This window comes from Macaca fascicularis, chromosome 4 (assembly GCF_037993035.2).
Source record: "Macaca fascicularis isolate 582-1 chromosome 4, T2T-MFA8v1.1".
Classification (NCBI taxonomy): Eukaryota; Metazoa; Chordata; class Mammalia; order Primates; family Cercopithecidae; genus Macaca; species Macaca fascicularis.
Genome location: NC_088378.1, coordinates 26,988,825 through 27,016,420, shown reverse-complemented (window position 1 = coordinate 27,016,420; position 27,596 = coordinate 26,988,825). Strand labels below are relative to the sequence as shown.

General features: G+C 35.4%; 1 protein-coding gene across 2 annotated transcripts in view; it reads right to left on the bottom strand.

Annotated features, from left to right (window-relative positions):
- Positions 1 to 8,262: 8,262 nt before the first annotated feature.
- CLVS2 (clavesin 2) overlaps positions 8,263 to 27,596 on the bottom strand; it is a 71,980-nt gene continuing 52,646 nt past the window's right edge. Inside the window, exons 5-6 of one of the 2 annotated variants that reach the window (XM_005551715.5) lie at positions 21,592 to 21,812; positions 8,263 to 13,952 (exon numbers count right to left, since the gene is read on the bottom strand). In XM_005551715.5, the coding sequence (XP_005551772.1) occupies positions 13,865 to 13,952; positions 21,592 to 21,812 (309 nt within the window). In that variant the 3' untranslated portion in view covers positions 8,263 to 13,864. The remainder of the gene's footprint in view (positions 13,953 to 21,591; positions 21,813 to 27,596) is intronic. The other variant, XM_074038998.1, reaches the window with a different exon arrangement.

Below are 27,596 nucleotides of genomic sequence, written 5' to 3'. Positions count from 1 at the left end.
CCCTATCCACCCAGTGTCTAACTCTTCCTGACAAACAACCGATATCATTAGCTTGTTATAGCCTTCTACATTTCCTTAAGAATATACATGCAAATATGACCACTTATTTTTATCCTCTTTGCCACATATTTACATGAAACATCACACATACCATACCTAGTACAATAGCCGTACCTTACTTTTTTTCTGAGTAGTATATCTTAGGGATCTATATCAGTGCATAAAGTGTTTCCTCACTGTTTTTAGATTTGCATAGTATTCTTTTGATTGGCTATATCAATTTAAGTCGATTATGTTAGATTTGTATAGTATCCTCTCTTTGGCTACACTATATATTTTTTAACTTTTTTTAGGTTCCTCAACTTTTTTTTTGTTCTTGTAATTTACCTATGAGTATCCTTGTACATATATTTCTCAAATGTGCAAGTATGTTTGAAGGATACATTTCCGGAAGAGAAATGGCGGGTCAAAGGCTACTTCCATTTGTAGTTTTAATAGATATTGCCAAGTTGTCATCCACAGAAATTGTATCAATGTAGTCTGCTGATAGTAAGGTAGGGGAAAGATATTTCCCACAGCCTCTTTGAGGGTATGTTTTGAAACTACTGCATAGTTTGTGTATGGTGTAGCATCTTTTCTTATTTTTAGAGCCACTATATTTTCTTTTTTCTGAACCATGTGTTCATATTTGCTATTTTTCTTTTCTTTCTTTCTTTCTTTCTTTTTTTTTTTTCTTCTTCTTCTTTTCAAGAGATGGAGTCTCGCTCTGTCGCCCAGGCTGGAGCGCAGTGGCGTGATCTCGGTGCACTGTAACCTCTGCCTCCCGGGTTCAAGCGATTCTCCTGCTTCAGTTTCTCAAGTAGTTGGGACTACAGTCTTGTGTCACCACACCCTGCTATTTTTGTACTTTTTAGTAAAGACAGGGTTTCACTATATATATTGGCCAGGCTGGTCTCAAACTCCTGACCTCAGGTGATCCACCTGCCTCCGTCTCCCAAAGTGCTGGGATTACAGGCGTGATCCACGACGCCCAGCAGTTTTAGCTATTTTTCTATTAAGTTTTTTCTTTTCTTATTAATTTGTAGAAGCTTTTAAATTTAGAGATGTTAGCTCTATGTCAGTTATATGAGTTGAAACATTTTCTCAGGCTGTCAGTTGTCTTGGTTTTGCTTATACTTTTTTTCACACAGAAATTTTAAATTTTCCTTGATGAAATTTATTCTTTTTTTAACTTTTGGAATTTGAATAATTGGCATAAAGGTCACTACCCCCAAGGTTATAAAGACATTCTTTCATGCTTTCTACTGATACTTTTATGGTTTTCTTTTTTAATATTTGAAATTTTTAATACATTTGGAGTTTATAATCTATGGTATAATGCATGGAGTTGTGCTGTTTTTAAACATAATTTCTTTTCTCAGAAAGAAATTCTATTTAAAATAGATTACTGTCAGCTTAGAAGAGAATAGTATGATAAATACTGTTTTTTAAAATGCATTATTTTAAGAGAGTATGACTCTGTAATGTTTATATCCTCAGTGTGAGTCTAATGCAATGTTTTCACACATTATTTTTAAAACCATATAAAAGCAGTTCAAAGTTAGATAAAATGAGAGACCAAGTAACTCCAAGGCTGCCTTTTTCCAAACTCAACAATAACCATGCTAAAATAATCTCAAGCAATATCGGATGCAGAACCTTTTAGTTACCTTGTAGTGAATCAAATTAAATATTTTTGCATGTTTAGATTAAACCAATCTATTAAGATCTACAACCTCTCTCCATTTTTTTAAGACTTAAGATAATCCAATGTATTAACATTCTAATCCATAAAATTACTATGGTAAGTCTTATTAGAAAAGCATTTCATAAATTAATCTAATAGGGGGAAATTCCTGAATCAACCTTTGGGAAGGACTCTCTCCCGTGCAGTATCAGAGCTTTCTGATACACCACATAGTTGCTTGGCAGCTGTAATGAAAGAAAAAGTCAACGTCCTGAGCTTCTACTTGCCCTAAATCATTGACAAATGTAGAGAAGAAAGTCAAGAGCAAAGTTGACTACCTGTGTTGAGCTGCTCCTCTTTTGGTCAGCCAGATGAAGGCTATTTGCAAGGGAAAGTGAAAAAGGCGCAGAGAACACAGTTTTCTTCTTGAAGTTAGGGAGCACATGCTTCTAAAATCAGGAAAGTTTGGCTTCCTTGAGTGACTATCATTTCATTTAGACATAGGCCTGTTGAAATCTCATCTTCCTACTGGACTGAGCTCATCCTAAATCCATTGATTGCTAAAATCTTGAAAGGTTGGAAATAGTGGATATGTACAATCTGTTTCCAATGTAAAGATTCCAGAGTGTTGTCCCCCTTTGCATTGGTAGATGTTTACCTAATATAATACCGATGAATAATTCTGAGCATAATTAATGATATAGGGAAAAGGAAATGAGGTCATGTCCAAGTAGAATACAATTTAATAGAAAAACTTTTAGGAGAGCCACGGGAAACTTATTAAAAGGAACAGCAGCATGACCAGACCAGTTGAAATCTTGGTTTTAGTACTAGTATTTCTCTTAACTAGTGATACTACTTTTATCAAGACAGACCTTGTATGTCTCTATTTATGTACTAATAAAATTAAAGATTTGATTTTGATTATTTTTTAGATATAGGGTCTTGCTCTGTCACCAAGGCTGGAGTGCAGTGGCATGATCATAGCTTATTGCAGTCTCAAACTCCTGGGCTCAAGTGATCCTCCAGCATCAGCCTCCCAAAGTGCTAGGATTATAGCTGTCAGTTACTGCACCCAGCCAGGTTTTCATTATCCCCAAAGCTCTACAGGATCTTCTAGCAGTGGCATCTATTATTTGAAAGAAAAAGAAAAGAAAAGAAAAGAAAGAGAAAGAAAGAAAGAAAATAAATAAAGAAAGAAAGAAAGAGAAAGGAAGGAGGAAAAAGAAAGAGAGAGAGAAAGAAAGAAAGAGAGAGAAAGAAAGAAAGAAAGAAAGAAAGAAAGAAAGAAAGAAAGAAAGAGAAAGAGGGAAAGAGAGGGAGGGAGGGAGGCAGGGAAGAAAGAAGGAAGAAAGGAAGGAGAGAAGGAAGGAAGGAAGGAGAAAGAAAGAGAAAGAAAAGAAAGAAAGAAAGAAAGAAAGAAAGAAAGAAAGAAAGAAAGAAAGAAAGAAAGAAAGAAAGAAAGAAAGAAAGAAAAGAGGTAGCTTTTATTGGGATGAGAAGAAATAGGAAAGTTTATACTTCGTGTATTTTCTTAGATGTTGATAATTATCTACTTGGCAGTATCTGTTATTTGAATATTTTATATAATTGTTAAATATCCTCATCATTATTCTAAATTTAAAAATATTTTTGCTTAGATATTTCTAGTTATTTTTAAAGTATTTAATTGTTTCTACAGTTTATTTTACTTTTTTTTTTTTTTTTTTTTTTTTTTGAGACAGAATCTTACTCTGTTGCTCAGGCTGGAGTGCAGTGGTGTGATCTTGGCTCACTGCAACTTCAACCTTGTGGGTTCAAGCTATTCTCCTGCTTCAGTCTCCCAAGTAGCTGGAATTACAGGCATGTGCCACCACACCCAGCTAACCTTTTGTATTTTTAGTAGAGATGTAGTTTCATTATGTTGACCAGGCTGGTCTTGAACTCTTGACCTCAGGTGATTCACCCATCTCGGCTTCTCAAAGTGCAGGGATTACAGGCATGAGCCACCATGCCTGGCCTATTTTACTATTTTTGAGAAACTTATTAAAACATATTTATAATATTCACTAAATGATAAAAGAGCAACTGTGGCTACACATGACCTAACGCCATCCTCAAAAGAGCATGGATAAGGGGAGATTATATTCGGGTTTTCCATGAAAAGGAAGAAGCCAAGTTTTCAAGAGGATACACAGGAAACTTAGCTCATATTGTTGGTACAATTATTTCCCTATTTTATTGATGAGAAAACAGTGTGCTGGCGGTCAATTAAACTAGTAGGTCTTCATTGCACTTGCAACTCTTACTGGCTTTTTATATGTTGTCTCCACTAGAGTGACTTTCAGAAGGGCAAAGACTTTGTTTTGTTCATTCCCATACCTCCAGTATACAGAACATAGGTTATGTTAGTGTAAAAAATGAAATAAACGGAAATCATTATTCAACCCAGTCCACTGCTTTAAAGGGAAGACTTTATATATAACTGACACTTTCTTGTATCTCCATTCTATCATTCTAGAAGTCAGGAAGTTCTTTCTAATGACTTGGAGATAATACCAATGTATCAAATATGTTTGACCAAATCAACAATAATTTCAAAATATTACAATATGGCCATATATGTTTTAAGTCAGTTTTTAAAGCATTTTATATGTCCAAATGCTAGCACCAAATTCATATGTGTCTATATGACAAATTTCTTCGTAGCTATTTGATACGATGTTTTCTAAATTTACAGAAATTTAGTTAATGAAGAAAAAGCTGAAAGGGCATATACACACACCTGCATTTCTGAATCTGAAATTTCATTTAGTGACATAAATAAAAAAGACAATAGTTTCTCTTTAAAAAAGGAAATAAAATATTAGTATCATGGTTTTCAGAATATAATAAACAATTATCTGTTTTGTAAAATTGCTGAATGCATTATAAAGTGGACATAATTAACACGATTTACCAAGGAACATACCCTCAGGATTCAATCATAAGAAATTATGAAAAGAAAATTCCACCTAAGAGAACATGAACTATAATATCTTTCATGTGTTGTGTATACTTGAGCTTGAACTCTATATCTGAAGTGATGCTAAACACATTCATAAAGGTTGGCAAAAAAGGATGTCACAGAGGGAAATGGTTTCCACTGTACAGACTATCAAGGAACAAATATTAAGAAACATAAGAAAATTCTGCCTTGTTTGTGAGCAAGAATCATTAGTCTCTTCTCTAGAGAATGTTTTCCAAACTGTTTAACCCTTATTACCGTATCCTTGTGTAACTGACAAGAAACATAATCTATATTGATTAACAATGTCCTACGTAGTGCACAAAGAAGAATAAAACTCCTACCCATCACAAAGCCACTAAAAGACTACTTCTGAAACATTTTCAAATATCTATCCTTATTCTTCAGGTTATACTTCTTCTTCAACATAACCTGCTGTTCCTTTAAATTCAATGTCTTCTTAATATAGGTTCTGATAGGAAATTATAAAACAGGAGGCTTAAATTTTTACAGTGTTGGGCAAGGCACAACAATGTAGCTGAGAAAAAGGAATAACAGGTTTGGTAAGGATTAAAAGTTAAATTGCAAAGGGTACAAATCATAAACCTATCACACCAAGAACCAATATCTGGGTCATTTAGTTACTAAAATTATGGAGAAGTCAGTTCAAGTAGGAAATAAAAATTTGGGATAGTTAAGAACAATTGTGACTGTAAGGCTCTAAAAACGATAGCTGAAATTAAAATAAAGAGAAGGGAACAAGTTGAAAAGCCAGTTCAAATGTATGTGAGCATGAGCAATTTCTATCATCTTGTGTCAGAGCTATACATTTTCAACATAAAACTTTAAAGATATGTAACATGAAACCCAACTGCTAAAATAGTTCACAGACTAAATGACTGTAATATATAGATTTCAAGATCATGGAAAGACCTTAGAAACACCAAAATACTTCCTCATTCATTTTATAATTGTTACAGAGAAGGTACGAACACAATGTCTTTCTTTTTTTTCTCTCTTCTTCTCCTTTCCATTAAAAGTATACCTAATATAAATGACGAGTTAATGGGTGCAGCACACCAACATGGCACATGTATACATATGTAAGAAACCTGCACATTGTGCACATGTACCCTAAAACTTAAAGTATAATAATAATTAAAAAAAAAGTAACTACATAGTCATATTCTCTTAAACTGGCTTCCAATACTGGAATTATGGTCTTTTAACTCTCTGCAGATTTTTAAAAATTGAAATTAACTATGATAATCCATGAAGGACAATTCCGTATAGTTTTAATCTCAAAATGACTTTTCCCGTGCGCTATCTTGTCGTCTCTCCAAGAGTAAGCCATGTGGATAGATACAGGGTCCAGTGACCATGAAGTAACTTCTAAAGACAAAACTGAAACACTGACGTAAAACTTAGGCTCAGGGATAGAGACTACATTTGGGGAGAAGAGGATATCATTTTTGATTCATGATTCCATCATCATGAGACAATAAAATTTCCCCTTTGAAGATAAATAACAAAACTTTTAAATTAAGAGAACAAGAAACTGTCTTTCAATTCATGCTATTGGCTGTTATGTAACTTGCTGAAACAAATTAGGATCTTCATGAAATCCTTTTGGATTCGCTAAGTTCCGGGAACTGTTCAAGGCACCAGTAATGCAGTAATAAACAGACAGAAAAAAAAAAATTCCTGTCCTTATAGAGTTCACATTGCTGCTGGGGGAAAATGTAAAGTAAATAAATAATCTGAATGGGGTATCAAGTGATAAATGCTATGGAGAGGAAATACAGCAGGAAAGGAAAACAGGGCTGTTTCATCTAAAATTGGGAGAGTCCTCACAAAGAAGATGACATATAAGCAAAGACCTGAAGAAGATGAGGGAATAAACCATGTGGATATCTGAAATTAGAGGCAAAGGGAACAGAAATGCAAAAGTCCTGAGGTAGAGGCATGCTTAGCAAGTTCCCAGAACAGCAAAGATGACAGTTTGGCAGCAGTAGATAAAGGAGAGATTCTTAAGAGATGATCTAAGAAAAGACAAGAACGGGGTAGAGAACCTCAAAAGCAAGTAATTAAAGTATTTAACAACTATTTTTGCATATTACTGGCAAAAATGTCAGCCCAATCAGAAACCCTGGTATGTTGCTATACTGGTGCTTACTGCCTTCATATCAACACTTCTCATACACCGATATAAAGACATTGACTTTTATTCTTTCAGAGGGTTTTGAGAACAAAATTATCTGAGTTACATTTTAAGAGACTCACTCTTGCTAATGTGTTGAAAATTGACTCTGGCAGCAAGGAGACTAGTTTTTAGATTATTAAAATATTCCAGATGAAAAATGTTGAAGACTTGGGCCAATGCAGTGATGATGAAGATTGGAGAAGTGGTTAGAGTGTGGATATACTTTGAAGACCCAACAGCATGAGCTAGCTGATTGGATGTAGTTTTGAGACAAAAAGAGGAAGAAAAGAGAGGATGACTCCAAAATTTTTATTCCTAGAAAATGGAAATTGGGGTTGACACATAGTGAGGTGAGAAGGCTAAAGGGGAAGCAGGGTCAGAGTGTAAGTAGTTTGGTTTTGTAAATGTTAAATTTCCCATGTCCATTAGCCATCCAATTAAAATTGTTAGCTATATGAATGAGGAGTAAGGGATATTACCAGTCTTCCCTATGAATACAAGACACAAAAAACACAACAATTTTCTAGCACTAAAACTTTATGATTATATTTCATAAAACTTTTAGGTAATATTTTATAAACCATCATGCAAATATTTCAATCATATGCAACTAAGTGAATTATGTTCATATATGTATAATATAGGATTTTTTTTCTTAATGGCAACTAAGCATTTGTGGCTTCTGTCTTATACTTTTATGATACCAATTAGAAAAAAAGGGAGGAAAACAGCATATTTATTTTTATTTTTAGAGAAAGAAGTGATGCTCAGAGGTACGTGTTCTTGATGATGTTTCTATGTGGAAACTTGCTTCACACCAGAGATTTGATCATCACTTCCCCAAGGTCTCTTTTCACTTGTCAAGTATTTAACTGTTGATATTAGAAACCCTTGACTTTTTGAAATAGCTTTCTGCTTATAATTAAAAATATTTTCTACTCGATCCTCCTGAAGAAGGTACACACTTTTTGGTAACGAGAGTTGAGACAATATCTCTGGCTTTCTCTGTGTTTTCTGGTTGCCCCGGTTCATTCCCACTGAGGGTATTACTGCTGGAAATGTGGCTTCTCCTGGCCTGCCTTTGGGAGGGAGCAGCAATAATGATTCTTGGTAATCTCAAGAATTCTGTGTAAAGGAAATCCTCTGAGTTTGAGCCAAAGAAATTCACGAAGTCTACTTGTAGATGGTTCTAGGTAAATGTAATTGAGTCTCTTATACTTTATTAGATGACATTTCATCCACAAATAGGGTAAATGAGGGAAACTCACAGAAGACACAAATGTATATTTATTGAGTAAGCATTATTTCTCAAATCAGGCTGATTTTTTTTTTTAATTTCACGTCATATTTTGACCTGTGTTTACTTTTTTGAGGATTTATTTAAACTAATGCTTTTCTGTAATTCAATTTTCTAAATTTAATATCTTGCCTAATCCAGCCATTTTCTGTGCAAATGTGAAAACCCTAGTAGTTTTATTTACTGATCATTCCTTTGCTATATGTAATTAAAACATTAGTTTACTCCTTTCAAACTTTCATTTGAAAGTTTGACTAGAAGTTATAGCATATTGAATATGTCATTTTGATGAAACAAATTACTATATATTTTCCTTTTTGATCTCCACACATGCAAATATCACAAATTTGAGGAATCCTAACTTAAATAGCTAAGCACAATTTCTCTCAAAATAAAAATATTGTTAATTTTTAGATGATTTTTTAAAGAAATATTCACTTTATAGATGTAGCAGATCCAGAACTCACAAATTTAACATTAACCATGTGCAAAATAAATGTATACATGTAAAATATAAAATATACAAAATAAAAGTATACATTTCTTTCAAACAGAAATGTATACTTATCCAAAACTTATATTATACTGTACTGGAATTTATAACTCCTTCAAAAGTCCAAGTAGTAAATAGTGTGTAGTACTAAATAAATAGTATATAGTAGTAAAAATTAATAACATTGGAGTAAAATAGCAAATAATATACTCAGTATTCTTCAAGGACTTGTATGGTTTCCTGTTAGACATCTTTTATTTTTCCTGGATAGCTTTGAAAACAAAACTATTTGGTTTTCTGAGTTTTATTTATTGTTTAAGCAAATATAAAATCTTAAAAAATTGAAAAATTGGATTAGAAACAAGATAATGCTTTGTATCTCTGTTCAATGTAAATGAATTAAAATTCACTGCAATTTTTTTAAGTAGTTGAGGATTGGTTGACTCTGAAAACTGCGGTTAAAATTTATTTTGATTTTTACCTAAGTCCCTCTCGTTCACGAGGTGAAATAAGTCTTACAGAATAAATGCACCGATATCAAGGACAGAAATATTTGCATTGAGACTTAAAACAAAGTCAAATACAGACAAAACATCTTCTAAATTTTAACAATTTCCACTATTTAACATGAGTGCCTTGATTATATTTAAGTCCTATAATTCAGTGATTTCTAATTTTTTTTATTTCAATAGCATCATTTGTACACCTCCTTCCTTGAAAAAGGCTAATTTGAGTGTTTCAATCCACAACGTTGTTATTTTGTATTTTTTTTCCTATAGTACCTGGGTATTCATTCCCATATTTAGTACATAATAGAATCCACAGCACTATTTTCATGTCTGATGTTAACCTCCAAATATTTATAAAATAAAAACTTTAATTCTTAAATAAGAATATATTCTCTAAGCCATTGAGATCATAATATAATAATGTTACAAAGCCAAGCTTCTTTTGTATTTTTACTTATTTGCCCCTTTTCATGTAGTAAATAATGTCAAATAGTTCCCGTAGCATATGGGAAGCTATTTTTTCAATTAAAACCAAAGACCAAAAGCAAGAAAACAAATCCTTTTCATTACTGAAGATAATTACACACCTTGCATATTCAACCAATCTTCTTTTGTTCCAATACATTGGTTTATAATCTGCCTCCTCTTGTATGATCAGTGACCTCACAAAGTTCAAAAGCATTACTATGTTTCAAGCTATGTATTTATATAGCAGATCTAAAATGGAATATATGCGTATGAGCTTATTGTTGGAAAAATGTACATATACCATATCTGAAAGTTCAAATATCATGCTAGAGCTCTGCTCATTTTATTTTGTGTGTTAAAAATTATTTGAAGTGTCCTCATGGCTGATGGCAACTTTTCACGTAATCATTAATAAATATACACAAAAAAAGAAGCTGAGATATTATTCACCAACCACACCAGGCAGATCTTTAAATAAAACAACAGAAGAGTGTAAAGCCTCTTAGCGAACTTTCTTAATGTAACTTCTTTAAGGACTACAGACATGTCCATAAACCTTTACATTGTAGAAGTAAATGAACCCTGTCCCTAAAGACATACTCCATGGCTCTGAAGGTGTCTTTTTGTGAAGAGTCATAAACATCTTCCCCAATGTCTAAAACAACTCTCCAATTTCTTGATGCAATACAGGGACTTCTATTCCCTCAGAAATATTACAGAAGCTTCACATGTTTAACAATATAGCCTGGTTGACAGTGTTAAAGGAAGCTAAGTATGAATGTATGAATTTTTGGCTTTCCTGCTTATGAATGTATGAATTTTTGGTACTATAAAGTAAGTAAGTATTCTGTATGAAAAAACTTAGGAAATATCCCTGTCTACACTTATGCAAACCATTACTGAAATAAAAGAATTCATGCATGCCCACTTCGAAAACTTCCTTGCAAAATTCTGTTTAATACTTGTATATCATTCCAGCATAGTGTCACGTTTATCATTAACATGTATTAAAGTTACTGTATTTAACTTACACAACAGAGACTTAATACTGTATGAGTATGCTCAAATAAAGGCGTTAAATGTCCTTCTTCAAATGATATCTATATTTCACCTATATAATATAGATTTATGTATTTACTTTTTGGAAGAGAGTACAAATAAAATCCATATGCCTGTATCACTGTTTTATTCCATTTTCAAAGAGGCACTTTTTCATATTTGTTAGAGTATATTTTCATGATAATCTCTTCCTCCTTAAATAGTAGTCAAAAATGCGGGCAAATATCACTGACAACATGATAAGAGAAGTTATTTTTAAATCAGTTTTGGAATCACCTGCCCCTGAAATAACTGGAAGAAAGAAAAGATACCAAAAATAGAAGATGGAACAGGTAGGGTGAAAGAAGTAAATGGACTACTGCACCATTCCAAGTCAAATGTGGTAATTCTTTGAAGCCCACAAATTTCAAGTGACAAGACAACTAAAATAGCTCTCAAAGTACGGAGAAAAATTCATTAGGACAAACAGTCTAGTGTGTTAGTGTGTGTGTAAGAGTGTGTGTGTGTGTGTTTGTGAGAGAGAGAGAGAGGAGGTATGAAGAGGTATACTATTGCAATTAAAATACAAGAATATAGGAGTGCTTATAGGCATACAAGTATAGTGTATAGGTTATACATAGACATAGGTATGTGACACAGAATATCATGAAGGGAAAAATTCCTAAACAGTGCTAACTAGCTGGTGCTGAGGGGTAAATTTATAAAGCTGAATGAATATCCCTTGACTAAGGTTCACAAACATTACTAGAAAATTAGTTTATTCACAGAATGAACTAGATATGGTGATTTCAAAAGGCATCATCATTGTAATTTGTTCATTCGCTTTAAAATATTTTACACAATCTAGCCAACTCTCAATTGCTCATCTAAAGATGAGCAGTAATGCAATGCAAACTTTCCAAATGCGGGTCTGGGAGACAGTGTGAATGATACTTATAATTAGATAGGCATACACATAAAATACGCCTTTCTAGTTATTTTTATATATGACACTAACTTTATGATAGGGGAAAGAAGCTGCCAATGCTGGCTGACATCTGAAACTGGGAGAATATTGAAAACTGGAAATAAATGGTACCCATCAAGAGAAACTCATGAGAATGAAAAGTTGACTGCCCTCTGCACTTACAATGTTTCTATTTTATTCCAATGGATTATCCTGCCTAAGGTTTATATAGTCTATAAAGCCCATGGCTACAAAATGTATGTCAGGTAGGCAAGAATGTAAGAATATCAATGCTTAGAATTCTTATAAAGGTAGAAACTGCTGAGACATGTTGTTCCCAGTGCATTCCAATCTCTGTAAAAGTCACAAGGAGGGCAGAGTGCCTGACAGTCATTATTCTTCTGCACTTGACTGGAGGTTGGCATTATTAAGGTATCTTTCATTTGTGTTACTTAATGTATTTTTACACACATGAGGCAGTCCATTGATGCACTGTACATTGGTGTACTCAGCTTGCTTTTATAATTTTTGGCTGCAGAATTATAATAAATTTTTGAAGCTTTTGGCTAAAAAATGTGAAGACTGCCACATGCCTTCATTTTTGATGATTTCCAAGAGTTTCTGAGATATTTTTCTTCCAAAAGAATATTTTAATGGTAAACTCTAAATCTCAAAATTCATTACGGGTGATAAAAATCTTTTTTTCACATTGAAATTTAAAATAAAAAAATTTAAAATTTGCTGCAATTGTACACATTTTATGAAATAAAATGTTAAATATACAAATTTCTAAATCAATGTATAAATGATTACATGCTGTCTTAGATGCCTTCCAATGATTTCATTATATCTCCTGAATATAATGTGTTTCTTCAGCCTTTTCTGAAAGAAATTGTGGATAAATAGGATCACGAAGATAATTAACTTAAATTTGAAAAATAAAAATTGGCTCTCTGTCACTTGATGCTACCTACACTATGTTGAGACCTGTTGCTTCTTTGAAGGAAAAATATAGTTCAAATAAGATGGCACATATTTAAAATTGCATTATAAATTAAATTGGAACTCCCTTAAATAGGTACACTGAAAGTCAGTTTCACTATTTCTCATATTCATTAACTTCAGTGGAAGTAGTTTTCCAGTTATCTCATGTAATTATCTATAAGATCATTGAATATCTATGATTTATTTTATAAGCCTGTCACATCAAGTATTTGTTAGATCTCAGTAAAAATATATATGTGTGAATATATATATATATATATATACTTTTTAACCAGTGCACAACAATTAGAAATTAGCCCCTCATCTGTAAGTGGAAAATTTTATGTTCAAAATTAGCTGTCAAAACACTATTCACATATGAATTCTCATTCTCTTGGTCAAACAGTTTTGGGGAGGAAATGTACTTTGAGTACATTAGAGAGAAATATAATGGGGTCTTGAATAAAGGACACATTGTGAAGACAGTAATTTAAAAAGAAGCCACTCTCTTTTACAATTCGACATCTTAATTGAGGAAACACATCTTTTCATGAGATTCCAAGAATTAAACAACATAGAAGAGTTCAAGTGTTTAGTTTACCAGCTCATCTGCCATTCCTTGTCTCCAAAATGCAAGGCCAATGATAGTTACTAAGACACATTTCTCTGAAATGAAAATGACTAGACAGGAAATACATTAATCATAAAATTTCCTGGAATCATTTAGTTGTGTGTGCCCTTTAAGAGTATGTTTGAATACTGACAGAGTTTCAGAGAAAAACAATGAAAGAACCACTATGACAGCTGAAATATGGCTTCATAGGAAAGAGGGCTACATTTAACTAGCTTTGATTGTGTCTTTTCTACTTTTTGTTATAGTTCATATCACTGGCATGGACTTTTGAGCCAACATTTTTCCAAACTGAGTTACTACTGAAATTTACAAACTTGACATGAAGATTACATTATATTTACAAATAACTTGGCACTTACAGAATAAATTATTGACATTTAAAAAATCCAGCCTAGGGCCCCCATGGTTCAGGCCAAGGAAAGCCTGATGCCTTATTATATATTATGCTACATTAACATGAATAAGTCGGTTTCCAGCTGGTAATTCCTCCACAGTGCTGTCCCTGTTGCTGAAAACCAATACTTCCCATTTCTAATCCATGAAGGGGATGTAGAGGTTATTAGTCCAGAGAAAGCAATGGTTGCATGTTTTCTTCCTCATTTTTATCCATGCGTTTTAGTACTGTAGGATCCACTACTGATTGAGATCTGGAAAGGATAAAGCCAGCGTCAGTGAGTTATTATCAGCTAATTGCACAGATGACATTCTCTCCTCTGTCTTTTCGTCATTACTTCTCCCAAGAATGTGAATTCCCTTCCTCTATATCAAGAAATTTACGAACTATGGATGTTGCACATTTAGAGAAAAACTACTGCTGGTGATGTTTTTCACTGGAGTGAGGAAACAATCCCTTCTGGCCTCTAAATAGAATAGTGAGCCGCCAATGATTCTAAATAGACTATACGTGACTTAAGAGCTCTTCACAGTTGAGCAAGATTCTTTTCTTTGAGATACCAAAAATTTCTAGTGTAGGATAGATGTTTTCCAATAAAACATCTCCAAATGGAAAAAAAAAATACAGTGAAATGATTATTATGATAAACTAAATAGAAATAACAGGAGGCTTAATTCCAGTCTTTAAAAAAAATTATGAAAAAAATGCAACAAGAACGCACCTTTTTTTGACTGTCATTTTTCAACTAATGATTGTATCAAGAAAAAGATCAAAATTTTTACGTTTTTTGTAAATTTCCTAGTAGAATATCCAAATAAAATCAACCTTATCTTGAAAATGTCACGGAATTTTTAAATTTCATGGATTTTTAAAAAGTAAAACCCCCTCTTGTTTAGGCAGCAACACTTTATGATTAGTAAAGCACATAATTTGAAAACTCACTTATACATGCCTTCAATAGCAGTTGGGGCTTATATCTCAATTTATCATTAGGAAACAACATGAGAGTGGGAAAGAGGAAAATCAATGAAACCTGCTCCTGTCGTGGCAGGAAGCTGCCATCTTAATAGCTATAGCATTTAGTAAGCAGCTGCCCTTTTAGAATTCTCCTTGGTAATGAATTCTTCCCCTGCTGCTGCATTCCAGCCAATTGGCTTTTGCTATGGCAATATGCCTCTTAGCAGACCTCATTAACTTCTGAAAAGACTATAACCTAAAACACAACTGCACATGCAAATGAAAAAGAACAGCAACGGAACTAATTATCACAGAAAAAATAATTACAGGATTAACTGATAAACTGATTAAATTTAAATAAACTTAAATTATTTCCTAAAGAGGGAATGAAAATGAAGGTGAAAGCATTAAAAAATTGAGAGATTTTGTTTCCTAAGTGTCATTTACACTATTTTATCTCAATATTAAATAGGCATTAGATGCCTATCACGGAAAAAAAGACTAACTAAAGTTGTGTGTGTATGAGTATAAGAGAGAATAGATGAGGATATAAGAATAGGATAAGATACGAATATAAGAATAGGATGAGGAAAAGGACAATAGGGAGAAAGAATAGAGAAAATAGAGAGTTTGCGTCACTTTTAAATGCAATAATACATAATCATCTTTATTTCAGCTGCATGAATAAAACACTTTTTAACAAAGGAGACAATTCCATAAAAGACAAAGTAATTAGACTTTTAACTTTGTTTTTAGGTGAGACCCAACCAAGCAAATTGGATTTCAGAAGAATTCATGTCAAAAGGGAAAGAGACTCATTTAATGTCCTGTGCTAAAGTATAAACTTGACAACTGATATGCACTAAACTACAAGTTCCACAAGCAGGGACTTTATCAGTTTCTTTCCTTATTGTGAACACAACATCCATCATAGGGCTTGGAAAAGAGTAAGGTCTTCATATCTTGACTTCTAGCCAGTAAATAATTTCCATATTAAAAGAACTTCAGTATTAAGCACTCAAAATGAAGAGTAATGAGGATAATAGAGAAAGCAATTCTATTTTCTTTACAGAACATAAATTTTAAAATTTTCATAAAATTAAGTCTATTATATAAATATTGAGGTATATCCTAATAATATTCCATAAGTACATACCAAAGCTCTTCAGACAGCACAAGGCACAATAGTTAATTTGCCATAATATTCTATTGCATATTATACAGATATGCACACATATACACATTCTAAGTATGTGTGTTTCATGACTGTTTTTGAAAAAATATGAGAGAATGTGACATTTTTAACAAAATATTTTAAATTACAGTGTATTATTCAACCTGGGATTAAGTTTCTAGTTTGCTTTTATCATGCACTACAGATATGAGGATTGTTGGACGATGAATTCTGGTTCTATATGTGAAACAATGCCTCAATCACAGAACAAAAGTGAGTCAGAAACAATTTGAGATTAATTGTTTTTTCTTTTTGGTATTTAGTTGTCCCAAGTGTATGGCTATTTTAGTCCAAATTTTTTTACTCTCTCTTATGACAGAATAGGATTATTTGTGCAGGATCAAAAGTGTTAACGAATTGATTTATTCCAGCCACAGTAGAGGGAGCTGTCATTAACTCATACATCTCAGAGGTTTCTGTTTTTTTTTTTTTTTTTTCTTTGTTTGTTTTGGTTTTGTTTGAGGCAAAGTCTCACTGTGTCACCCAGGCTGGAGAACAGTGGCGCCATCTCAGGTCACTGCAACCTCTGCCTCCCGGGTTCAACTGATCCTCTCACTTCCCCCACGTATCCGGGATTACAAGCGTGCATCACCACGCCTGGCTAATTTTTGTATTTTTAGTAGAGATGAGGTTTCACTATGTTGACCAGGCTGGTCTCATGTCTCCTGACCTCAAGTGATCCACCCACCTTGGCCTCCCAAAGTGCTGGGATTACAGGCATCGGCCACTGTGCCCAGCCTATCTCAGGGGTTTCTATGCAGCTTCTATTGTTTTCACAATGAATATATTTTCTTTCTTTCTTGAAAACCAGTAATTTAGATTTAGGTATCCAATACTCATTTCTCATGCATCTACAATACATAGTGTTTAAGAAACTAGATTTTGAACAGAAGCGGATCATAACTCCAGTTGCTAATAACAGCAGTTTACTAGCTGTGTGATCATCGGAAGACTAAGCTTCCTAAGATTTTGTTCTCTATTTTTGTAAAATGGGGAAAATAATACCCACATCATACAGTTATGATGAGGATCAGATGCAACAATGCATCCATAAACCCCGCACAAATTCTGGCATATGGTTAAGGAAATGGCTCATGGAATACTATTGCCTATGTACAGATATTAGCATTGCTACTTTGTAGTTATGCAACATGTGGAAGTCACTTACCTTTCCTGTTTCTCAGTCTCTCTATCAATAAAATGGGGATACTACTACTTGATTAGTTGCTTCAAGAAGAAAATGAGTCAACATACACAGAGCATTGGAACGGGGTTTTGCTTAGAGCAACAATAAATGTTTAACCTTATTCAATAATAGTATATTCAACATTCAATAATCAGAAGTGCGTATCATGAAAATAAGTACTGTTGCTCACTACTGTTATGTGCCAGGCACTATCATAGGCATTGGCAACATAAGGTAAAAGGCACTCTCCAGTTCTAAAATACTTACTCTAGTGAACGTTGTATCTTTACACATGATGACTATGCTGTTCCTCCATAAATTTATACCAAAAGACAAAGTAATCTTTTTACATGTCTAGCTACATTTACCCAAAAGAAGAATTATCCACAACTCTTTAGTGATGGAATTATTTTCTCTCTCTTAATGTAAAGATATCATAAAACTACCAAAAGAAAAGGGACAAGGGGAATCAATGTGGAACATGGGAGCAATCTTCTCTTATCCTTGATGGTGAACTGCCATTTCCTGACAGAGAACATGAGAATCAAGTGCAAAACCTTTCTTAATTTCATTCTTCAGGAATTGTCCAATAGAATCATAAATGTTTCATATGATACCAAACATATGCCAAACAATGCCTAAAACTCTAGTCAGCCCATGACACCAGCAAGAAACTCAAGATTGGGGCCATTAATGGGCTATAAGCAAAGTGTGCAGAGGAGAAAATAGCCTAATTAGAGAAAGGAATCATGATACAAAAGGTGGATAGACTGGGCTAAATCTAACAAGATGGGCCTTAATCAATTAAAATCATGTGATTGGAGGGCAAAGCTAAACAATAGGAGGATATGGATTGGTAAGTAAAGAGACTTTCCAGTTTTCGGAACTCCCATATGAGTCAGCTCTGGCTGCTTGAACAATAGCAACAGTGACAACAACAGCAACTCAAAGAAGCCACTGAAGTCTATCCTGCAAAGTCAGAACTCTGCAACTTAAATGCAAGTACCAATACCAGGTCAGATGTTCCCTATTCAGTTATGAATACTGCACTTAAAGGGGGCCACTGATGGGCAGCAGAGCACTCCTCCATGCATTCAACTTGTATTTCCTGAGCACCCTCTGTTGCTCCAGGACCTTCTCCAGGCACTGGGGATTCAGAGAATAGGGTAAACACAGGCAATATCATCTCCTTGAAGCTTACTTTGGGGTGTGGAGTGGATATAAAATTGAACAAAATCAGCAATTTCACAGGCTAAAAGTGTTATGAAGAGAATAAAATAAAGAAGGGTGATGGACACAGAGTGACCGGAATGAGGAGGAAGCAGAACTGACTAAGACCAGGTAGGTGATGAAGATCAAAAGACTCTTTTGAGGAGCTGACCTTTGATTGGGACCAGCCATTTGAAGATGAAGGAAAAGAGCATTCCAGGTGGTGGTGACAAGGTTAAAAAGAGAAGACCATTGTGTCTGAAAAGCAGGGGGAGAGGAAGAATATGGGGTACACCTGGAGCAGAGAGGAAGGCAGTGTTAGATCAGGTAGCATCTTGTAAGCCATGATAAGGAGGTGATTCTGTTCATTGTATAAATAACAGTCATTAAAATCATAAAGCCAAGGCCTGCACGGTGGCTCACACCTGTAATCCCAGCACTTTGAGAGGCCGAGGCAGGTGGATCATTTGAGGCCAGGAGTTTAAGACCAGTCTGGGCAACATAGTGAGACCCGGTCTCTACAAAAAAAAAAAAAAAAAAAATTAAAAATTAACTGGGCATGTTGACAGGCACTTGTAGTCCCAGCTATTTGGGGAGTTGAGGTGGTAGCATTGCTTGAGCCCAGGGAGGTCGAGGCTGCAGTGAGTCATGATCACGCCACTGCACTCCAGCCTGGGCAACACAACGAGAACCTGCCTCAAAAAAATAAAAATAAAAATAAAGCCAAGATGTGATATGGTCTGATTTATATTTTAAAAAGATTTTTGGATTGCCATGTGAATAATAAATTGGGAGTAGGGGAGCAGGTAAGGCTGGAATCACCAAGAACAGTTAAAATATTTTTAGGGGAAGGGTGCAGCTGAGCAGAGTGCAGGTGATGTGTAGAAGATAGAGAGAAAAATGTGCTCACGTGATGGGCCACACGAGGAATCATGCCTCAGGCAGAATGACTGAAGAAAAAGGGCCTCATTAGCTGACAAAGAAGAACACTAGTGGACACCAATGACAGCTGCCTCCAAATCCTTATGTAGTTCAGTTCCTGAGAAAGGGCCTCTGTGCCACGAAAGGTAGGCAGGCTTTATGTCAGTGATGCGAAGGACGCCACATCTCATGCAATGGAGCCCTGCTCCGCTACATATAGACTACCTAACGTTGAGGAGGCAGTATCTGTTTAACAATGCTGTGAGGATTTAATAAATTAATGTAAAAAAAAAAAAGACACCTAATTCATGATAAGTACCTAGTAAATGATAGATTATAACAACTGTTATCATTAGGATTATTTTATTAGAAGAGCACTATTTTAGGGGAAGTTTCTTTTAACCACTTTTGTTTTAGAAAACTTTTAAATAATTTGATGAAATATATGACTTTTCCACAGAAAATAAATGCATGACATATACATAGAGTACATTCATACTTATGCACACAAAATTTTGCATACAACTTTTAGCACTTAACAGAATCCTTCGAGAGCCCATCCATGAACCCCTTAGGAAAGCATAGATCTCAAGAAGTTCTGTTCTAAAAGAAGGGAGTTAAGAAGCCTAAAGTTGGTTTAAATATAAGCTTGCTAGCTAGTGGAAAATTAGAGCAGGGAAAGTTTCTGGCCTTTCCATTCTCCAAGGAGTTGTACAGCAGCCTGGAGAGAGGAAATCAATGCACACATATACTAAGAACAACCACAACAGAGGCAGCAGCATAAAAAAGACCATCCTGGCCGGGCGCAGTGGCTCATGCCTGTAATCCCAGCATTTTGGGAGGCCGAGGCAGGTGGATCACAAGGTCAGGAGTTTGAGACCAGCCTGGACAAGATGGTGAAACCCCATCTCTACTAAAAGTACAAAAATTAGCCGGGTGCAGTGGTGGGAGCCTGTAATCCCAGCTACTCGGGAGGCTGAGGCAGGAGAATCCCTTGAACCAGGGAGGTGGAGGTTGCAGTGAGTCATGATTGTGCCATTGCACTCTAGCCTGGGCGACAGAGCTAGACTCATCTCAAAAAAAAAAAGACCATCCTTAAAGAACAGGCACATTACTCCATGAGTCAGAGCTATGGGCAAAGGGCCTTAATGCTTTCATCAGAGAAGGATGCCAGACATTGGCATGACCCATTCAATGTCCTTGTATCCTCCCTGAGCTAGGTGAGGGGACACTTGCAGGGGTTATGGTGTCCATATTTCTGTGAATGTGAAATGAACCGGAGAAGTCATATTTGTTACTGTTATCCAAATGGACCCAGAGCTGTTGTTTCCTGGGAAGTCTGAGAATTACACATCTACTTGTTTGTGACAGAATGCAAACTCAGAGCCAGGTATGCATTTGTGCATGTCTGACAACTCCCCAGACTACTGACTGAAAGAAGAAAGGCATAAAAGTGCTGTGAGAGTCAAAGCAGGTATTTGGACTCTGACTCAACAATGAACTCTATAGAGATTAAAACTGAAGTTAAATACAATGTTTTGTATTAGTAATGTTTAGACCTTTAGACAAAGACTTGGCAGAGATATTGAAAAAGGACCACAAACTTTGAACACAGTGTTTGAACTGATGCGTGTAGTTGCTTTCTTCAAAAGAAATCTTACACAGAAATCAAATAAATTGCTTATAGGCGAGTTGCTCCCACTGCAGTGGAAATGGGCACTCTCTCTACTCCACCTACTTGGCCTGAGGCACCCCATCAAAACTCTTGGTTTCTCAGGATACAATTTGAAAACCACCAGATTTGGTGACTTCTAAAGGCCCTGCTAGACTGTTTATGAATTTAGAACAACACTAAGTCGAGGTTACCTCAAATTACTTTATCTTTTTCTTAATTGACAAATAATTGCATATATTTATGGAATACAATATAATGAAAAAATACTGCATGATTTCATTTTTATGTGGAACCTGAAAAAGTCGAACTCATAAAAATGCAGAGTAGAATGGTGGTTACCAAGCACTGGGATGATGCAGGGCGGTTTGAGGGGTGGATGGGGACATATTCGTCAAAAAGTACAAAGTTTCAATTAGGAAGAATAAGTTTGGGAGATCTACCTTACAGAAGGATTACGATAGTTTTCAAATATATGATAATAACGTATTGTATATTTGAAAAATGCTAAGAGAATCAATTTTAAATGTTCTCACTATAAGAAAATGACTTTATCTTTGACTCAAAACTCTTAGATATCCAATCATAGGGCATAAAGAGTTTTAAAATCCCACCAGAAAAATATATACAGAAAAATAGAAAGCTTTGGGTTTGACTCAGGATGCCTCTCCCTGCCCTGGCCCAGCCCGCTCCCCAGTCTACCTCCAGCATACCTCTTCATGGACTTGGGGGAGAGTTCCTTCTCTACTTCCTTCACAGGCATGCTGTAGGAGTCTACATTGTACTCGCTGTCATCGTCATATTCATGGTCTAGCAGTGTTCTTGCCCATGTCCCCATGTCATAAGGAGGCAGCATTCCTCCAAACTCGGAGGGCAGGATCTCGGGATGAATTAGTTGGTGTAGACTGTTCAGGTTGTTACCATGCAAAAATATCTATAAATGCAAGAAGACGGGAGGAAGGGAAAGACACAGAGGAAACTAAATACCATCTAAATTCTACAGGGAGGAAGTGAGGATAGCAATAGCAAATATGAGTTTTCCATGTCTGTTAAAATACGTTAGCCAGTCATCTACTCTGTAAAACAGGTAGAACTGGTACTGTTATCCTAATATTTTATACCAAAATCCTGAGGCTCAGACACTTCGAGTAATTTCTGGAAGGTCAGAGAGTTATTGGGTAAAAGAGCTGCAACCACAAATTTGGTTTCCTGCTTCATAGGCAGGGACATGAGCAGAATGATATGTACATGCTGATCTGTACATCATCCTGGTGTTAGTTGTGCAAACTTGATGATGTGTATAATGAATGCAGTGAAAACAGATCCTTCTCATAAGGGGCTCATCAATTACAGAGCCTATGCGAGTTATTACACCCAAAAGCTGTCACTTGCATGGCTTTCTCTTTATCATCAATAAAAATAAGAATATTGTAACCACTAAATTACTGTTTTATAATGCAAAGTGGATGATGTAAATAACCAAAGTAGATGAGTATCATCATAATGAAAGGCTGAGTGAAGTTCATGTCCCAAAGGACATTATGTTCTGTAATGTTGCCAGTATCTTCTCTACTAAAGATTTTCATACTGACTTTACAAATAGAAAAAGAAACAATGAATTAAAAATGTAAAGCTGTATGCATACCTTAATTATTTTGTCTAGATAATGCTTTTAAAAAAACTGGAGCAATATTCAAGCCACATACTCAAGATTTGTTTTTCCATAAACTGCTACCTTTCCTCTTCTTTCATTTCAGTTTCAAAACTGCAGATTGGCCTTCTCTGCTACAACACTGCTGTCTCATCTAAATTTATATAATATTTATTTTAAAAATATACTTTATAAGTAACAAAAATAATTTCATTCTTCAGTTCAAGAAGAATAAGCTAATACATTCATATTTGCTTTCCGTACCTTTAGAATCCACTGAAGTAAATATATTGGAAAACAGAGAAAGACTACTCTACAATATCAAATAAAATTACAAGATAGTAGTTGTCACTTAATAAGTATTTTCAAGAAATTACAGAAGAGTAAAAGCAGATAACAGCAGGTCACTGGCCAAAATAGGCAGAGCAAACAGCTGCCTGGAGAACATGACATGAGGCCCAGAGGAGGTGGAAGATGCTGTCTGTCCCAAAGCACACCAGGTTAACTGCAAACTTTATACCTTCCCTCTCCTGTCTGAGGGCACAACAGCCAGTATTTAAGTCCAGGAAAAAACATGTGCACCCCTGTGTTATTCTTATAAGAAGAAATAAAAATAATTTTCCTGTGAAAGTTAAGTTATGGCACATGCAACCCTTATTTTATTAGATATATAACTTTTACTTTATCAGATGGGATCATTCACATAAGAAATCTTCTTCAACTCATGTAAGAGTCATGGTAATAAATCCCTGGAGCAGTCAATGTAATCCTAGCACACTACTTCCCCTCTCTTCTCAACACTCTGTTGCCTCCTTCCGCAGCATCATTTTCCGCTTTGGCCTTGCTTCCACTTTCACTGAGAAAATAGGACAACCAGATGACATCAACCCACCCACCAGCATCTGTGTCTATGTATTTTGCCTTCACTGCTAGTACAATGAACAGATAAACCCTACAAAGGGCAACCTCTCCACCTGCGCACTAGAATTCATCCTCTCTCCCCTACTCGGTTGTATTTCTAACAGTTCTCTCTTATCTCTCACACATCCTCAGATTTCCTCTCTCTGCTGGATCTTTCCCATCAGAGAAAGAACATCCTGACTCCACTCCCCCAAGACAGACACATAAAACCTCTCTCGGCCCTACTTCCATCTCCAGTTGCTTTCCTATTTCTCTCCTTCTCTTTATAGCAAAATTCACCCAAGGAGTTGTCTATATTCATAGTCCAAATACTCTCTCCTCATTTTCCCTAAATGGAATCCTGTCTGGCTTTGTCTCTTACCAATGAATGAAGACAAGTTTTGTCAAGGTCCTTCTCATTGCTAAATTCAGTATCCAATTCCCAGTCCTTATGTATCTTGAACCCTCAGTAGCAATGGATACAGTAGATGACTCTGTTTATTGAAACATTTTCTTCATGCAGCTCTGATTTTCTCCTACCTACCCCCCTAGATACTTCTTTGCAGTCTCTTTTGCAGAGTGTCCTAATATCTTCTTCTTCTTTTTTTTTTTGATGGAGTCGCACTCTGTCACCCAGGCTGGAGTGCGGTGGTGCAATATCAGCTCACCGCAACCTCTGCCTCCCGGGTTCAAGAGATTATCCTGCCTCAGCCTCCTGAGTAGCTGGCGGCCATCACGCCCAGCTAATTTTTTGCATTTTTAGTATAGACGGGGTTTCACCATGTTAGCCAGGATGGTCTTGATCTCCTGAGCTCATGATCCACTCACCTTGGCTTCCCAAAGTGCTGGGATTATAGGTGTGAGTCACTGTGCCCAGTCTGATCTTCCTAATATCTTAACTGGAGAATGACTGGTCTCAGTCTTTGGATTTATTATCTTCTTTATACTTTCTCATTGGTGATTTCATAAGTTCGCTGTATTCAGTCAGTGACTTTCAAATAATATCCCTGCACTAGAAATGTATGTCTTCAATCCAGGCCTCTTTTTCAACCTCTATAACTGTATTTCCACTCTCCACTTAAAATATCCACTTAAATATTCAATGACCACTGCAAATTCAACATGTTCAAAATTGGACTCACAATCTTCCCCCACCCCAAATATGTTCCTCCCTATCTCCAATATCAGTTAATGGTGTGACTATTCTTCCACTTTCTCAGACCAAAACTTTCAACTCAGCCTTTTACTCCTCTCGTCATCTCAGTTGACAGTAAATCTTTTTGGTACTATCCTCAAAATGTATCCTGAATCCAATCATTCTGATTAGCTCTACACCTACACCCATAACACAGCTACTATCCTTTCAGGTGTGCTCTTGCACGAGCCTCCTAACTGTCCTCTCTATATCCACTCTTTCACCTACACTCTATTCTCAACAGGGCAGCCAGAATGATCATGTCAAAATATAAGTCAGGTCATATCTTTCTGCTCACAATTCCCCATGGACTTCTTTCTCTTAGCATAAACCTATAAGGTCCTATAAGAACTACTTCTTTGAACACATCTCCTACTATGCACTTGCCTCAGAACATTTATAATGGATATTTCTTCTGTCTGGAGATTTCTACTCCCAAATGTCCTCATGACTTGCTGACCTACATCCTGCACTTCTCTTCTTAAAATTCCTCTTGTCAGGAAAGCCTCCCTTGGTAAACCTATTTAATACTGTAACCCTGCCCAACCTGGAAAGCCTATCCACTTTCTATGTATCATGTTTCTTGACAGCACCTCCCATCTTCTAATATATCATATAATTTTCTTGCTTAAATTATGCATATATTGTCTTGGCAATTCATTAAGTGCAATGCTGTTATTTCTCCAAAGCCAAGATTTGTTGAAAAAATATATATTATATGATGATGCTCTTTTAGAACTCTTACATGTGAATTGCATCTCCAGACTCGGCAGTAAAGATGCATTGCAATTGCCCAACTGTTAAGTTTCTACTTTTGGATTTTTCTTTGTTTTCACTAGTTCTGTGTAATAACATCATTTATTAACATTTTACTATTTTTCTTTCCTTATATATTTTTTCTCTTCCTCCATTTCATGCAAGAAGTCTGGTCCTTGTTGGTTCCTGTATCTCTGAATACCTTAAAATTCTGAGAATTAGCCTGAATAATACTTTCATTTTTATTTTACTTTTCTACACTGTGCCATTAAAGAGATTATGCTAGGTGATCTGGCGTGGAAAAGAACAGATGAAAGACTTTTGAGAATCACCAAGGACTAGAAAACAACATTGGCCATATTGACTAAGAGGAAGAAATTTGTGCCAACTAGTAGGAAAACCTGTTTCCCATCAACTTTTAAGTAGCAGGAGCACAATCACTGACTTGCTGAAGAATGCACTAGGGTAGTGGGTTTCGTTGGATTTTAGCTTCAGCAAAGATACCCCTTTTTCACAGATAACTTGGGAGCAGAAGGAGACCTTAGTTCAAGGAACTAATATTGGTTTGAACAATGAGGACATCAGAAGGGGCCATGATGGGTGGGAAGTTTGGCTCTGCGTGAGACTCCAGATACTGGTGAGCTTTTGAGGAAAAAGGACACCTGTACTAAGGGTGATATTCCCAGCAGCCCAGTAAGTTGGAGACTCAAAGTCAAATTTAATTTAATTTAAGAAAATAAAGAAGCGGGTGATTCTTGCACACCTGAATTTGTAGAAAAAGATTCACAGCTGCTTCTTCAGTTCTCTTTTACTAGTTTTTCAGAACATAGACTTATAGCATCTGAAGTATAAGGTGTGTGAGTAATATTGTGATGCTGACTCACTTGGAATATCAGTGAAGAAATTTAATAGCTTTGCACCGTGTATTGATTATATAAGTAGAAATTTTAAGTATTTAAACATATAGTTATTTTCTCATATGAAAATTTCCAAATCATATAATTTTAACTAAAATGGTAAAGTTTAGATGCCTTCCTTCCATCTGGAATAACGCTACCAATGCATACTTCTAGGTTGTCAAAGCTGTCAAATTCAATTACAAAACCCCAAATGCAGTGCACTCCTTGTTTTCTAGACTTGATCCTCTTCAGTCTTTTTCAACAGAGCAGAATCATGTTAAAAATCATTTCAGAACAAGTAACCCCTGTATTCAATGACCTTCAAAGGCTTCAAATTTCACTCTGACTGAAAGCCCAGATCCCAGCAATGGTATGTGAGTCCCTATGTGATCTGGTGCAACACAGCCCCTCCTATCCCATGCTCTACCACCTACTCCATCCCCTATCATCTTCCCCCATAGCTCATTTTGCTCCAGCTTTTCTACCTTCTTGCTGTTTGTCAAATACATTAGGCATATTTCTACTTAAGTACATTTGTCTTTGCTATTCATTCTGCCTGAAACTCTCTTTCCCATAAATTCATGTATCCGGCTCTATTATCTGCTAGCTGTGATTCAGAGCAAATTGGTTGACCTTTCAAGCTTCATTTTTCCATCCACAAAATGAGAAAAATAACAATATATACTCCAAAGTGGTGTTGTAAGTACTAAATGAGTTAACATATGCAAAGCACTGAGAACAGCATGTGACATTGAGTGAATACTGTATAAGCATTCACCAGTATAATTTGTACTAAAAGCCCCTGCAGGTTTTTTGGATCACTTGATCATCCTTTCATTAAAGCAAATCTCGAAAAAGCACTTGTGAGGCACTTCAATACACTTTCTGAATTCCAAAATATGAATTAATTTGATACTTGGTGGTAAAACAATTTTTATTATAAATTATAATTCCTTATAGAATTCTTCCTCCTAAACTAATAAAACATTTTCAACAAATTCATTTACAGTAAACCCTGTGTTCACTAATGCTTGATATGGACATGTAATTATTGCACTTTCATGAGTGCAAATTCATTTACAGTAAACCCTTTGTTCATTAATGCTTAATATGAACATGTAATTATTGCACTTTCACACTCACAATAAAGCTTCTACCTGAAGTGCCTTCTAGGTCATTGAGAAACATGGAAAATTATCTTCCATATAGATTTAGAGGAAAGTGTATTTTGCTGTGGAACTAATCATTTGAAAACTGAGAACAGCACCAGGAGGTAAAAATAGCTCTATACGTGGGGCTGAAATATTTGGGTTTGTA